The sequence below is a fragment of the Chinchilla lanigera genome, unplaced genomic scaffold (assembly GCF_000276665.1).
Source record: "Chinchilla lanigera isolate Chin_1 unplaced genomic scaffold, ChiLan1.0 scaffold00112, whole genome shotgun sequence".
Lineage (NCBI taxonomy): Eukaryota > Metazoa > Chordata > Mammalia > Rodentia > Chinchillidae > Chinchilla > Chinchilla lanigera.
This window is the reverse complement of record NW_004955513.1, coordinates 1,173,720-1,189,141: the sequence shown is the minus strand read 5'-3', so window position 1 is coordinate 1,189,141 and position 15,422 is coordinate 1,173,720. Positions and strand designations below refer to the sequence as shown.

Below are 15,422 nucleotides of genomic sequence, written 5' to 3'. Positions count from 1 at the left end.
GCGCGCGTGCGCACTGGACGTTTACAGCAGCGCGCGTGCGCACTGGAAGACCGGGATGGTGCGCGTGCGCGCCTAACGATGGTCTGCGCGTCAAACGGCTTTGAAGTGCGAGGTGAAAACTCTCCCGTCCGTAGTGTGTCGCTGCGCCGGTGTTCCTGGATTACGGCGTGTTCCGCGCACACGTGTGTCATTTGAAAGCGCAGTGGGCTCAACTCGTGTATGTAGTTCGCAGTCCTGCTGCCAGCATCGTGGTGGCCGAGGCAGGGCAGGGGCAGGTAAGCGCGCTCGCGGCGGCGGGGTGGCGGGGGTGGCGGGCGTGGCGGACGCACCCGCCCCTCCTTTCCCCGGGACCCGAGCGCCGCCGCCCGGTGTGGGGCTCACTGTTCAGTCCCTGGCGGTTCGTTCAGGCGGTCCGTCCCGGTACGCTTCGTTCTGCTGGGCTCGGGGAATCAGGCTTCTCCGCGGTTTTGTGGAGTTGCTTTCACAAGTTAGGCGGCCCCGCTCGAGATGACGCCGGTTAGGAAGGGAGTGAAGGCCGGGCGTGCTGACCGTCGCGCCTGTAATCCCACGACTGGGGAGGATGAGGCAGGCGGATCCCCTGGAGTTCAAGGCCAGGATCCTAGAGAAGGAAGGAGCTGGGGCCCCTTCGGGCGGATTTTGTTCTCTGGCACACAAGTGGCGGCTGCTTAGTGCCGCAGAGGCGCCATCCCGTGGACACTCAGGCTTCAGGGCCAGGCTCCTTGTAAAGGTCTAGGAACCGCTCGTCCAAGTGGCCACGGATCTGGGCGACGTGTGACTGTAGGAGCTGAGATGCCAGGCTGCTTTTTACATAGCCGTGGGCGCAGAACGAAACGTGTGGGGCTGGGCTTCCTCACGCTAACGGTGTTTAATTTTCTTACCTGCTTTGTGACCACTGTGCTGACTGCTACCAGACTGAATAAACGTGACCCCCTGAGGTGTAGACACTGTTACAGACCACATCTTATGCCGCGACTCAAAAGTGGTGGTGGCAGAAGCGAGCACTACTGCCTGAACCCAATCTAAGGTCCTCTGACCCTTCATCACCCAGTCCCGGATTGCCCTTTCCCCACCAAAAGTGCAGTATAATCCTCTCCTGCCCAACGCAAAGCTCTCCCAGGAGTGGCAAAGCACAGGTCACATGAAAGCACTGAGCAGCCTCCTCACCGGAAGCGGGGGGGACAGGTGCTGTGCACACCTGGGAGCCACCCACAGAGGCTGCTCGACGCTGCGGCTCCATGAAGATGCACCTGAACAGCAGTTTCCGTCCCTCTCCCCCCCAGCCGCGCTCCAAGGTATTCTGGCCAGGCCACACTGTTTGTTACAGGCCTGTAAAACAAACTCCTCTCCCTGTACGCCCCTCCTCATCAAATGGCTGGGAAGCAAGGGGCACACGACCTGAGAAAGCATGTTCAGCTTTATTTTTTTTTTTTTTACTTTTTTTATTTAAATAAGGAGAGTTCTTTCATATGGAAAGAGCTAGTACAATCACATATTTGAAAGGAGAAACAACAGGTACTGAACTGGAGGGAAGGGAGAGTGAGCGTCCAGCACAGCCGGGTGAATCCATGATTCCATTTCCCATCCGAGGTAAAGTTTCCCCAAACACATATAAACAAGCTGCACAGAACACCTTTAGCCATCGTCTGCCCTTTCAAATATCTGGTCTACATGAAAAGACAAAGAGAGGAAAGGCCAAAATGAAAACAAAAAGAAATAAACAAAAAACCCGCTCAAAAAACAAAACCCCCCGAAATCCTTTTTACTACACAAGGCATGAGGTCAAAAGCTTAGAGTACAGTGGAAGAGTGGAAGAATGCCCTCCACACAGAGCCTCAACAGGAATCTCCACTCGAGGCTTCCTGACATGCTGAAGACAGGGTGCTGCTGCCATCTCGGAGGCCACCCAGCTGGGGTGGACAACAGTGAATGGAAGGTCTTCCATGCCTTGACGATCACTAGCCAGACATTTGCTGGTGGTCCCGGTGGAAACACGGCTGGGTGACAGGGTCCGTCCCCAGCCTGGAGCCACTCTTGTCCAGATGACCTACCTGTCTTAGGTCACCTGCCTCATACTCAGAACTGGCTTTTTGGAAATCCGCATATCCCTTTCATCACAGAACAGGATAAAGCACACACACACACACCAGTATCCTTGGTTATCAAAGGCCATTTCCAACAGACCTCCTAGCCCAGGCTTGCTCTGCACGAAGCGTAAGGGGACGAGAGAGGTTTGAAAGGCAACATGCAGCTACTTGGCAGAGGAGAAGCCAGTGGGTGCTGGGGAGGGGCTTCGCCAGACCTGCCGTGCACTGCCTCAGCAACCGGTGCACGTTAACCTCCTGCACTCTGGGTGACGGTCAGCTACAAACCTTGCCACTGACCATCTGGAAGGCAGATCCAGAAGCCAAGAGGGCAACCGTGATGCTCAACAAGTTACTCCAGTATCCCTACAAGCAGCCGGCGTGACCAGTTTTGGAACTGAACCAACTTTTCTGGATGTGTAACGAAGTCCTCCTTTGTTTTCCCTCTTAAGGAACCCAGAACCGGAAGGGTTCTATGAATTCAGTTTGAAAACGATAATGGAAATAAAACCGGAAGTGTCAATTACAGAATCAGACCAAATGCAGCTGGCAGCAGTTTTCAGAGGGTGGATGTTGACCCTCAGACACCCCACACTTTTAATTTCACTCCTCTGAGCTGTCACCAGAGGACCAACACTACTGCAAAGTTACTGGTTGCCAAGCAACAGGCAGTACCACCAGTGACCTTGGCAAGCCTGCCAGCATCAGGCAATGACTGGAGTAGGCAGAGGTGAGAGGATTCTGCACTCCCCTGCCAACTGCCTCGGGAGTACAAAAGGAGCTGGGAGTCATCTGTTCCCGCCAAAGGCCACACAGCCTCCTGGCCAAAGCTTCTGCTTATGTATGCAATCTGAGGGTGGGGGTTGGAAACCAAAATAAGACCCCAAGTTCTATTACCATGAGCTTGGCTCTAAAACCACATGAAAGAGATATTGCACCATAAATCATCTCTGCACTAAGAACTGCGTTTAATCAGACCATGGAAGGGGTTGGGATGCTGGGGGCCTGGGGCCTTAGGCCTGTCCTCTGCCCCCAGGGTCCTTTTAAACCTGCATCTCAGCAGGGAGGAGCCCACAGCTGAGGTCACGTAGTGGCGAACGCACTGAACTTTACATGCAAATTCCTGGCCTTTCCTGCACAGAGTAATTCAGACAGTATATATAAATAGAGAAGTGGAACATTTACTTTTTTTCACCTAGACCTACAACATCAATACATATAAATAAATTCTAGTGTTTTTGTTTACTTAGGGAGAGAGGAGGAGATACAGGGTGCGAAGGGGCTGAGATCAGGTGACTTTTTTTTCCTCCAACCAGAAGTACTATCATTCTTAACCGTCAGCTCGCCTGAAGGGCACATCTAGCATTTGTAACAGCATCCAGGACTGTTCTGTTGGTTCGGACAAATCCCGTGCACCAGCATCACATGAACAGGTCTGGCTGTGTTTCTAAGGGGAACAGGGAGAGATGGCCACAGGCTCCAGCTGACCACGCTCATCCATTGGCTGCTAATGGAAGCAGGGAGGACAGAGGACTCATCACAGGGACAGTGACCAGACACTTGCACGGGGAGAAGGAGAGCGATGAGAGGCTTGGGCAGACCAGTGCTGGAGACTCCAAGTGGGCGGCCCTTCGAGAAGGGATGGAAGAGCAAAGGCTGATGGGATGGAGAAGAGACAAACTAGGAAGGTGTGAGGGTGGAGGTGAGAGAGGTGCCGAGTGCTAAAGATGAAGCAGGGAAACATCTTCCAATGAGACTGCCCTGTTCAGATGCCACTGGGACTGCACCACACTGTGCTGGGGGTGCAAGGTGACCTCCCCTCCCCTTACATTGACACAGAGAATGACTGAAAGCTGCTTCCGAGTCCCTAAGGTGCTTCCTTCCTCAGGCTCCACACTAGACACAGCTTCAGCAGCTGTCATATCCATGGTAAGAAGGGCAGACTGGGCACGGCCAAGCCCCTGCATGTACAGCAAGCTCTGCAAGCCAGGTCTCAGGGACACCAGCAGGGCGCACAGCAGCTCCCGCAGTCAGGTGGCGGGCGAGGGACTCTAAAAGCAGCTGAGGACCCAGAAGTTCTCCTGCACTTTTCTTGGAATGATGGAGTAGGGACGACTTCCTTCTGTTTCTGACTTTAAAACAAGCCCAGAGCACAGTGGCTCATACTAGCCTTCCATGGAGCAGCTCTGTAGACTCAACAGGCTGCCTTTTGTTGGGGGGTGTGGGGGTGCTGCTAGGCTTTTCTGGAACTACAGGCCCACCTCAGTTTGACCAGGGTCCCCCAACCCAGCCAGGACAGCACCCCATGACCCTGCTTCAGGAACCACATGCCTGTACTGCAGCTACAACCAAACTGATGTCCTTGAGTTCCTGTCACTGTGACTTAGTGATGTGCTGGGCAGGACACTGCAGGCTCCATGAAGAAGAGGAAAGGAAAGTTACAGGCCACAGAAGGCTGAGGAGAGGAAGTGGATGGAAACAGTGGCCCCCAAAGGAGGGGGTACAGGGCCCTGAAGCTCAGCGTGCCGATGGGACCTGTGGTGTGTCCGCCACTTGAGCCATTTTGGCCAATCTGGGAAGTGATGGGCTGTACCTCCACAATCAGGCACCCCACAGTCAGTGTGTCCACTGGCTTCAGCAGAGCCCAGGTCTGGAATTCCTGGAACTCTTACGTTACAGCGCCTGCCTTGAGGCCAGGCCTGGTACCCAACTGTGACACCACCTACCCACCGCTCTGCTCCCCTGCTGCCTCCAGCAGCAAGCACACCCCAGAGCGCTCACAACTGTGTCCTCCCTCAGTGACGCCAAAAGGTGATCAGCTTGGGGGAGCATGTTCTTAGGAGTTCTCTCTCAAGGTATCGCAGTTACGTGTCAAACAGGACGAGGTAAAAGGAGACCCTTAGGGACAGCAGAGGGGGGCTGGGGAGAGGGCAGCGAGGAACGTATAAAAGTTCAGCTATACAGACGTAGCTGGCATTTTGTTTTCCTTTCCCCTTTGTAAAAACCTTAGCTGCTTTTTAAAACAAAAAGCTTCAGGCTAAAATGACCCTGCTGCCAAATCACTGTGGCTGGGGGTGGGGCGGGCGGTAGGGCTGCGGTGCACAGAAGGCAACTCACTCCACAGTCACTGGGAAGGAGGGGCAGGAGGGAGGGAGTCGTTGCTCTTTTGTCTCGAAGCAAGCAGGTCAATGCCACGTTTCCACGGTGTGAGCTGGTTGACGATGGAGCTTTCGGGGGTGGAGGAGAGGAGTTGCTCTCGGTCCAGGCCAGGTGGACACTGGGTCCGGTGAGGTTCCCGAGTGGTGGCTGTCCTGTCCAGGCCAGATGGTGGCACTGTCCCTGTTGGGGTGAGGCAAGGCGGCGGCCGGGCAACATCAGGCTTTACTTTCCTCCACTTTGACTGCCCGAGGCTTGATCGCTCCGGTGCGCTTCACCTGGGAGGCGGCTGAGGGGGCCTCCTGCAACTTCACAGCTCCCAGGCTGGGCTTTTCATCCACTCGTTTGGCCTTTGGACAGATGAATGGGAAACAGAAAGTGACCCGAATGTAGAAACATCTGTTTAGAGACACAGCTCCCACCACTCCCTTCCTGCTCCCGAGTCACCAAGAAAACCTACCCCGAGTTGTCTGTCCCTTTGTTGAAGGATCAGACTGAGAAGTCACCCTTCTAGTAAGGAGGCTGGTGTCTGACTGGCCCGTCCCCTCCCTACAGGCATCGAGTGCAGTGATCTGGAGAGGCAGAGAGACACCAGGCCCTCCACAGAGAATTCAGCAATGATACATCCTAGGGCGGACACATTTCTGACCAGAACCTTTTCAAATCAGTGCACTCCAGGCCCTAAAGGCAAAAGAAAACCTTCTAGCAGTTTTCAAGTGCACCCCTCAACACAAGCCCTCAAGAGTCCCTGGCTGTCTGCAGAGGGGAGTGAGGCACTTAATTCTCCCAGACTTCTGACCGGGATTTAGCAACGCCCACCATGCAAAACCCTTTCCCAGGACCCTGGCTTGGCCTGGAGATTCCCCATCAAGGTTCCAACAGTCTGCAGCTCTGCATAGTGGAGGGTGTCGAAGAGCAGCCAGCACGGTTCAGCCCCTCACTCAGTACCCAGAACTCCGGGAGAAAGCTTTAGAAGCTCCTCCCACAGGCACTGGGTAGTGACCCCAGAGGAACCTGTAGCGAGGGTAAGATGAGAGCAACTGTCCTCCCACCCAGGTCCTGAGCTCTCATGCTTCACAGGAGGAAAGAGAATAGTGCCTGCAGGAAAAGACACTGAGAAATCCTCACTAGGAATCGGAGGAGCTTAATTCTCTCTCTGATCCCACCCAGCCACAACAGAGACAAGACACACCACTTACTAAAGCTAGCACGTGCACACACCCCAGCTTCTAGCACTAACCCACAGGCCTAACTGGGTCTCCCAGAGCGCCATTGCAGCCCCACACGGCTCGGGGGTCCACCTGCTGGCATCACCTCCTCTGAGGAACCAGTATCCTCCCTTCTCTGCAGGACAAGGAAGGGTCCAGATGCCCATCAAGAGGAGAAATGCCTTCGCCAGGAGGGGCTCGGGCAGCCAGCTCTAAGTGCTAGAGCGTGTCTTTATTAAAGGAGCACTCAATCGGTTGGACAATCCCTTCTCCTTTGGCGCTGGGAGACGGGCCTAAGTGTCCAGGGCTGCAGGGTCTGGAAAGCCATCTTCTACCTGTTGAACGTAGTGTCCCTGCACAGAGCCCATGTTAACTGCTGATCCAGAGGGCTTCCCACTGGGGCTAGCAGAGCTAGGCCTGAAAAAACCAAAGGCAGGGGTTGAGAATACACACGCGTCACCACAGAAACGGAGTCAAAGCCTAGCACACAGGAGGCACAAGGAAGGAAGGGCCCCCTGGCCAGAGGCACTCGCCCTGGGCTACTGGGAAGCTCAGACGGAAAAAACCAGACCTGAGACAGCCAAGAATGCAGAAAGGGGAGGAGTGGTTGTTGCCGTCAAAGTGGACAACCTAGGAGAGGCAAGGCCAAGGTCCTTCTCAGTGTGCCCCATATGACTCCTCATACCAGGGGCTGTAAGTAGGTGCTGCAGGAAAAGGTTCCGTGGTCCAGAAGCCTAACCAGTGCTGTACACAGCCCAACAGGAACTGCTGAGACCCCAAGCTAGCAGTGGCTGCTCCACCCTAAAAGCCCTCTCAGGCACAGTACCCGCCGCATCTGCCTGGGGACCCCTTGTGCAGGCTATGTCTCAACAGCCTGGTTTCTACAAATCTTCGGAAACACTGCTCTATAAAGTGACAAACCCTTCCCCTCCATGAAAACAAGCTGTTAGGTTTTCTAAATACATTCATCTGGCTGGGCGTGGTGGTGCACGCATGTAATCCCAGCACTTGGGAGGCTGAGGCAGGAGGATGGCTGTAAATTTGGGCTACAATATAGTGAGTTCAAGGCCAGCCTGAACTACATAGTAGGACCCTGCTCTAAATAAATAGATAAATAGATAAAATGAATAAATAAATAAATACTCTAGAACCCCCGCAGACAATACTCAAGTCCCTTAAATGGTGTGGTATTTACATATAACCTATACATATTGTCCTGTGTATTTGGAGGTGGGGGGAGTTGGGGATCAAAGCAGCAGAGCCTTATGCAGTCAGCCGCACTCCCAGCCCCATCTTGTACATTTTAGGTTACCTCAAGATTGCTTAGAAATACTACATAAAGAGCTATTACACTGGGTTGTTTCAGGAAGAAAATGGTTGGCCCTCCCCTAGAGTCTTTGGCCCCATAGCCGTGTCCTCCAGGAGGGAAGCTGCTGCCCCGCTACAGCTGTACACACAGAGGCAGCTTGTGGCACAAGCCTCTTCTCAGCAGCCTGCTCCTTGGGACAGGTCTGCAGCAGATGCTGCCTATGACAGCAGGGGGCTGGGGCCAACGCGAGCACTTGATCCCTCCCTGCCCTCATCGCCCAGGCCCCGCCCCACCCGGTGCTCTGGTCGCAGGCCTGCTGTGTAGCCCAGTGGTGGGTCACGGTAGGAACCAAATGTACCACACACAGCAGTGCAGCCCAGACAGGGGAGAAGAGGAAAAAGATGAAATGAGGAACAAAGAGTCAGGCTTTCTCTGGAAGTATGGGCAGGAAGTACAGAGCAGTGATATGGAGAAGCCCCAGCCTGACCACAGCGGGCAGAATGACCATCGTGACAACGTGTCACAGGCAGGGCCCTAACTGCAAAGCGTGTGTTGGCGGGGTGACTCGGCACCTAGGATGACAGTGTGAACTTCTCTTGCGCAGGGCGCTGCAGATTGTGTGCGTCTGTCCCACTCATTTGCTCGTGTGAGGGGAGGCCCAGGGATGTCCCACGTGCACAAGAGTGACATGTGCCCACCCACAGGGTCAAGGGCCACAGCTGCCTTCTCACCCAGCAGAGGGGGCCTGTGGGTCTCACCACGACCCAACAGAGCTGCCTCTGAATCAGGCTAATACACTTACGGGGGTGTAGACAGAGGAAACAAGCAGGCACAAGCATGTGGGACGGACAGCCTCCACCCCCAGCAACAGAAAGCTGTCCAGCAGGGCTGTTCTTTCCCCCTCATCTAGAAAGCTGTCCCAATCCAGAGCATCTTATTCCGATGATGAAAAACAAATCCAGTCTCTCCAGTCCCCACCTTCCTCCCACGGAGAACTAAAACACAAGCACACCCCAGGGACTTCTTGGTGACACACGGGGCCAACCACGAGGACCAGGCCTTGGAGCCAGGGGCTCCTGTGAGCCTCTAAGGGTCACATCTACAGTGAACTCAGCCCCAGCCCCTAGGGTGGTCTGTACCTGTAGGTCTGTGGCGATGGTATGGTGCCTCCTGTAGGAACATTCTGTTTACTGTCGGCAAAGTGGAAGCCTTTCAGCTCCATCTGAGAGGACTAAAGGAATCAAGAAGCAAACCATCACCTGATGGCCCCAGAGATGGCCCAGCCCTCATGTGCCCCAGGGGAGCCACCAGAGGATCTATAGTCCTTCAAACCCAGGCTCAAAAGAGGCTTTTTCTTAGAGGCAAGAACATCTAAACGTGTGTGGGTTTTTTGTTGTTCTTTTAAGACAGGATCTCCATGTAGTTGAGGCTGGCCATAACTTGTGATCCTCCTACCTTAACCTGAGTGCTGAGATTACAGGCATGCACCACCACACCCGGCTGTGCTTGTTTTTTAAGCAGGGCAGGAGAGCAAACTGAACAGCCATAGGTTATTGGCCATATCGTCAGCATTTACCCAGATGTCATCCATAGCAGAGCCACCTGGGCCCAGTCAGAAATACAGGCTCTGGGTACGCTCAGCCAGCGACTTGGGACCTCCACCTGTGATGGCAATATTCGGCTGAGGCTGTGGTCTCATGCACTTCCTTTCTGTTCTGCTGTCCCACCCACACCCAAGCTTGTTTTTGTTACAAGCTTACATAGACACTGAGGAGTCCCTGACTTGGAATGCTGAGGACTGCCTCACAGGGAAGCCGCGAGCTGGTGAGGCCAACACCCTGCAGCAACCAAAGCAGCTGGCACTTCCCACAGAGGGTGCTAGGTCCCTCCCCCGGACCGCAGGACGACGGGTCACCTTTACCTCTCTGCTGGTGTTCAGGACTGGTGGCTGGGACCCAGGTGGAGGAATCCTTCGGGGAGCCCCAACAGAGAGGCTCTGCCCCGCCGGCAGCTGAATGGACTGTGGCAGGATCAGTGGCTGCTGCCCAGAGCCGTACCGAGGCAGTGGCATGGTCAGCTGCTGGGCAACAGGACAGTGAGGAAGAGCAGCAGACATCGGGGAGAAAGCCCACGGCACACAGACACCGCACTTGCTAACCTCGCCTCTGCGCAGAGGGAAGCCACTGACAAGCACTGGACACAGCTGCAAGCTGCTCAGGGCATGCGTGTGCGTGTGCGTGTGTGTGTGTGGGTGTGTGTGTGGGTGGGTGCATGAGCTGCCTCGGCTGGGAAGGAAAGGATTTAAAGCAGCCAGGAAATAAGAATACCACCCCCAAATCAATAGCCATACAAAGTCCCAAAAGTTGCACAGGAAGTGTATCTCTGCCCTGAGTGAAAAACGGAAGTATGATCAGCCGTGTACTATTCTGCATTACTGGGCGTAGGAAACAAGCCCCAGCTGGAGCGGTCATTCTGAAGCACGGTACGCCAGCAGAACAGCGGGTGCCTGCAAGCCTAAGTCCAGAATGAGAAGGGTGGGCCACTTTGTGTCTCTCAGTCACTGTCCTCTTCATCTCCCTGCTGTTGAGTCCACAGTGAAGGGTCAGAAGGATCTATTGGAATTCCATCACTGAGACGTGTGGCACCACAAGCTTTGGCTTCTACTCCAGCTTGGAGCACAGCAGGCTAAGGACGAAGGTGATGGGGCTTCATGTGGCCTCACCAGAAGGACTGCTCTGGCTGCTGCTGTACTGCAGGCTGGAGGCCCTGGGGCCCAGGTGGGGGAGCACGGCGTGGTGTTGGGGCAGGGCCTAACAGGGTGCTACCTCCCATCTAAAGATAGAGCCCAGAGAACCCACTGAAGCTAACAGGTATAGGGAGGAGAAGAGGCACAGTTACTAGTAATGACAGACTAGACAAGTGCGGACAGACCAGATGGCACAGCACACAGGATAGGAGGCAGGACAGGGACGGAGCGGTCACAGGAAGGAGCCTGCTACTGGAAGGCAAGGGTGACTGACTCCTGACCTGTGGCAGCTGGGAGTCCAGCATCTGGGAGGCACCCAGCCCGGCAGCCTGGCCGAGCTGGCTCTCATAGACCAGGGCCTGGTTTCCGCTCATGGGCTGGTAGGGAGAGCCGGACTGGGGCTTCACCATCTCCAGGGGCTGCATGCCCGGGAACGCAGAATATGGAGACTTCAAGGCTGTGCCCCCAGACAGGATCATGGTGCTGGGTGGAGACAGGCTGGGGTGCATGTACACCTGAGACCTGCAAAAGCAGATGGGCACAGGATCAGATGGACGTGCCCTCCAGTGATCCCCAATGCCAGCAACCACTAGGATCCCAAGGGCTTGCTGGAATGCGGGTCCCTGCTCCCCCAGAGCACACTTAGGGGGCCTGGGTGGCCTGATGCTGCTGGTCTAGAGAAATCAATGGACATCCATGCTGTGGCACAGGAAGACATAATGATGCCAAAGCCCAGGGCCCTCAGTGCACTGCAGGAGGAGGGCAGGGGAGGCCAAGAGGAAGGCACACAGGGATGAACACTGTCCCCCACTCAGTTCTGGGCCCAAAGCTGCGGCAGCTGCAGGACAAAGCAGGGTCCGAAGCCCTGGCCGCACTCCAGTCTGCACGTGGGCTCACCTGAAGGGCTGCAAGGAGCTAAAGATCTCCTGGGACTGGGAGACGGGCAGCCCGCCCCTCAGCCCAAGCTGAGCCTGGGCCTGCAGAGACGTGTGGAGGGAAATCGGGATCTGCTGGGCAGCGGCGGCCTGTGAACAGAAGCCAGGTGCTAAATGCACGCCCTCCCGGGTTGCCCTGTTCCCAAGCCTCCATGCGGTGGGAGCTGGGTCACTGCCCCAGTGCACAGTTCAGAGTGCTGCCTGAGCTCCCCTGCTCCTGGGGTGAAGACAACAGTGAAAATTTGGGGGCAGCCCCAGGCCACTGTGTACCCCTACACTGCGATTCCATACAGTAGCAAGAAGGAATCCTGACTGCGTATCGGTGATGGCAAATTTCAGAAATAGGATGCTGCAGAAAGCACACATGCAGTATGAACCAGTTATAGGGCGATCAAGGCAATCTCACAAAGCTAAACGTGATAGTTCAGAGCGTCAACATTTTAAGACAGAGGTAAGGCTACAGCTCTGTCCAGACCCCAAATGTGCACTGGGAGTAAATCCTACCAGACAGCCCCTCCTTTGAGGGTATGGGCACGTGGGCGAGAACTGATCGGAAGACCTCGCAGCAGCTCTCAGAGCCTGCAAAGATCACCCCTTTGCAGTACAATCAGTAAGTGTGCCAATCCTGCACAAACCAAACACCCGCGTTTCTACAACTACCTCTTCCTAACGCGTCTGTGCTTGGGGGTCCAGGCCCTTCTCTCCATCAGAGGGAGACCTGATCGCCAAAGAAAACTCTTTCAGTTCATTTCCCAGCTATGACCTGGGAAGGCAGGCTCTGAGAGGGAAAAGTGTGCGAGGCCTATAATATTCAATCCATTCTTGTCTGCTTTATCCATTCAGCCAATACGCTCTGGCTGCAGCGTGTCTCGGGGAGGAATGCAGGAAGCAAGATGAGACTGGCCTGGGCCGCACACCCTCCCCCGCACCCCACCCTCACCTGCTGATAGCTCTGCTGCTGAGGTATGGTCTGAGGAACCAGCCGGGGCTGACTTGCGAACACATGGCCGTCCAGGTACAAAGGAGGGAGGTGGCTGCCTGGAAATGACCCAGAAAAGGCACAAAGAGTCAAGGTGGGCTGCTGCTGGCTGTGCCCTTAGTGAGCACTGTCCACCTTCCCCAGCGCACTCGGGGCTGGGGCAGGGTGAGTAGAGGTGCTCGGCTCTGTGCCGAAGTACACAGCGCCCCCCGCCCCCACCAGCCCTCAGCACATGTCCAGAGCCCCAGCCTTCGGGCAGGCTGTTTACTACGGGGAGGGCTGCCTGGTCCCTCAGTCACTGTCCTCCTCATCTCCCTGCTATTGAGTCCACAGAGGAGGGTCAGAAGGATCTATTGGAACCGCATCACTGAGACCTTGGCAGCTGGCCCTCAGAATCCCCACACACTCCTTTGGGGTACTGATATCCCCAAGGATGGTGACAAGAGCAAAACCAGCTACCACAGCTGGACGGCACCTTCTAGGTGAGTCCTAGCTTCATGGGTGTGGCCACCACATGCAACACTGGCATAGCCGCATTAGAGAAGCAAGCTGTGGCCCAGAGAGTGGCTCACTCCAGAGGTGGCACAGCCCTGGCACTAACTGGCTCTGACCCACGGCCACTGCCCTTACCATCAGTGGGAGGGCCGCGCTAGATCCACAGTTGGGAAGTGTGGGGTGTGCTCGTCTGCAGCACACAGGACTTAAAACAAGTGTGTCCTCCTACACATTCCACAAAGGCTTGGAGGTATACAGGACCAGGGCACGGTACCTGGCATCGAAGCAGAAGGCGCTACGGAGGCCACAGGCATTGGTGGCATGGACACTCCACCAAAGGAGCTGTAGTTCACTCCATTGGAGGCACCCACTGAGGATGGAGCCTGGATGCCAGAGCCCGCACCTCCCGGGGAGCTCTGCTCCGGCAAACTGGGGGAGTTCTCCCAAGCCTTGCGCGCAGACTCCATCTTCAGAGGAAAAGGGACGGAAGGATACAGATTAGGACCAGGTATGACAGGGAACCCTGGACTCCTCCCTCCACCTCTTCACCCAGGTCAGGGCCCGGTCACCTTCAGTGTGAGGTCAGCAGTGGGAAAAGACATCGGGGACAGACCGATAGCCCTCTGGATGTGATGATCCCGGCGGAGAATGGGAATGCTCTGTGTTAACCCTGCCTGCAGATCGGGAGATAGGAAACCATGGAACACACAGATGGAACCGAGGGAACAAGCTGGCCTGTCCAAATGTGTCTTCAGGCCTGGCTGCATGCACCCATGACCGTGACTGACGTCCCTCGGACGGATGCCCTCGTCCGTTTCCTCACGCAAATCCATGGACAGCCCTGCAGAACCCTTCACTCAGGGACAGTCATCCCCAAGGAACACAAAAGTAGACTGGTGCTGCCTGGCTCCAAGATGCCCAGGGGCAGGGAGAGAAAGTCTGCCCATCGCTCAGTGCCACAGGAAACTGACAAAGAAGTCGCTGGTCCACAGGCGGGAAATCCCATGTTAGACCCTCTGGCAGGGCCAGAGAGTGTGATGGTGACCCTGGGAAGTCTATAAAGAGAGGGCTGCCTGGTCTCTCAGTCACTGTCCTCTTCATCTCCCTGCTTTTGAGTCCACAGTGGAGGGTCAGAAGGATCTATTGGAACCACATCACTGAGACCTTGGCACTGGCCCTTGGTGACAAGGATGGTGACGTAAGGACAAAAACGCTAAAGGACACAGAAGTCGGAGAGTAGGGAGACTTGGTGAGCCCAGCCTTTTCAATGCATGTGAGCAGAGAACCTGTCCTCATGTGATGCCTATCAGCATTCCGTGGCATTAACATTCCCTGAACCTTTTGAGAAATGCTGTCTAGCAAGGCTCACTCATTTGGCAGATCTACCGAGCACCCCTCCACCAAGCGCTATGCAGAAATGTCACTGCACAGCCTGTGGCCCTAAGCAGGCTAGAGGGGCAGGGAGGTCTCCGGGGTCACTGTGTTCAGAGCCAGCCTATGGGGACCCTGGGAAGATGGGCATGCAGGGGTCTTCCCTGCTTTATCCCTCCCTGCTGCTGGCTATGAGAAGGCTGCACAGGTCTTGGCCAAGTCTGGTACAGAGACAGGAAACCAAAGAAAGCAACCATCCCAGACCTTAGGAATGACATCACCCCCACAAGGTCACAACGCCCAGGCATGGTTAGAAACAGTCGTGACTCCAATCCAGGTAGGTCTGAGCTGAGGGCAAACACATGCTGGGAGTAGGGGCGCAGCAGCGTGGCAGAGGAAGCGCAGACTTACATTACTAGCCAGGGCGTCCTGAAGTTTCACAACCGGATTCCCTGCAGGGCCAGAGGCAGAGCCAGGTGGCAAACTGAAATCAGAGTCCTGGAAAAAGGACACAGCCGCTGTAATCCTCCTGGCTCACCTCCCCCGCCAAGACACGTAACATGAGTGACCCCGACCAGCGCCTCCAACCCACGAAGCATCCACGAGCAGGCTGACCGCATGCCCTGTCTGGGCTGCCTGGGAGCCCGGCTGGTGTCAGTAAGGCTGCCCCTAAGGCCATCCAGTGGCACCTGCCCGGTCCCAAACTCCACGCCAACACTCCTCCCAGACAGTGCTCAGCTCCCAACTTACGTCTAAATAAGAGACAAACCTGTCTAAGCCCCCGCCTTCCCAAGTACCAAGGGGAAAAAAAGAATTAAAACAAAGGCTCACTTTTGGGTTAACTCCAAATTCAATGGGCGGCACCGGCAGCACAGAGTCCACGTGAATCTCTACCCCATTAACAGGCGGGACGACGGCCCCTTGCAGCCGCTCGGCCCCCTCCGAGCCCTTCCTGTTCTTCAGAGACCGCTCATTGCCGATGGGTCCTGGTCTGTGCTCCTTGCTCTGTCCCGAGCTCTGTTCGGTACCCTTGGTGGGAGAGCAGAGCGGCTGAGACACCAGCTCTAGCTTCCATGTGCCCCGGCCGCTGGGGAGGAACCCAAGACAACGGCCCCTTCTGC

At 55.6% G+C, this 15,422-nt stretch overlaps 1 protein-coding gene and 1 long non-coding RNA gene across 7 annotated transcripts in view; one reads left to right on the top strand and one right to left on the bottom strand.

Annotated features, from left to right (window-relative positions):
* The first annotated feature begins 43 nt into the window (after positions 1–43).
* LOC102022212 lies at positions 44–15,138 on the top strand. Its single transcript, XR_001231739.1, has 3 exons — positions 44–275; positions 12,300–12,419; positions 14,760–15,138. It is a non-coding gene; the product is annotated as an uncharacterized LOC102022212 (long non-coding RNA).
* The window catches only part of Prrc2b (proline-rich coiled-coil 2B), a 50,626-nt gene continuing 36,621 nt past the window's right edge, over positions 1,418–15,422 (bottom strand). For 4 of the 6 annotated variants that reach the window (XM_005408365.2, XM_005408369.2, XM_013506607.1 and 1 more), the window contains exons 22-32: positions 15,133–15,330; positions 14,713–14,799; positions 13,500–13,604; positions 13,205–13,397; positions 12,397–12,494; positions 11,419–11,546; positions 10,803–11,043; positions 9,697–9,852; positions 8,915–9,006; positions 6,802–6,883; positions 1,418–5,608 (exon numbers count right to left, since the gene is read on the bottom strand). In XM_005408365.2, coding sequence (XP_005408422.1) covers positions 5,477–5,608; positions 6,802–6,883; positions 8,915–9,006; positions 9,697–9,852; positions 10,803–11,043; positions 11,419–11,546; positions 12,397–12,494; positions 13,205–13,397; positions 13,500–13,604; positions 14,713–14,799; positions 15,133–15,330 — 1,512 coding nt within the window. In that variant the 3' untranslated portion in view covers positions 1,418–5,476. The remainder of the gene's footprint in view (positions 5,609–6,801; positions 6,884–8,914; positions 9,007–9,696; positions 9,853–10,802; positions 11,044–11,418; positions 11,547–12,396; positions 12,495–13,204; positions 13,398–13,499; positions 13,605–14,712; positions 14,800–15,132; positions 15,331–15,422) is intronic. The other 2 variants (XM_005408370.2, XM_013506608.1) reach the window with 1 other exon arrangement.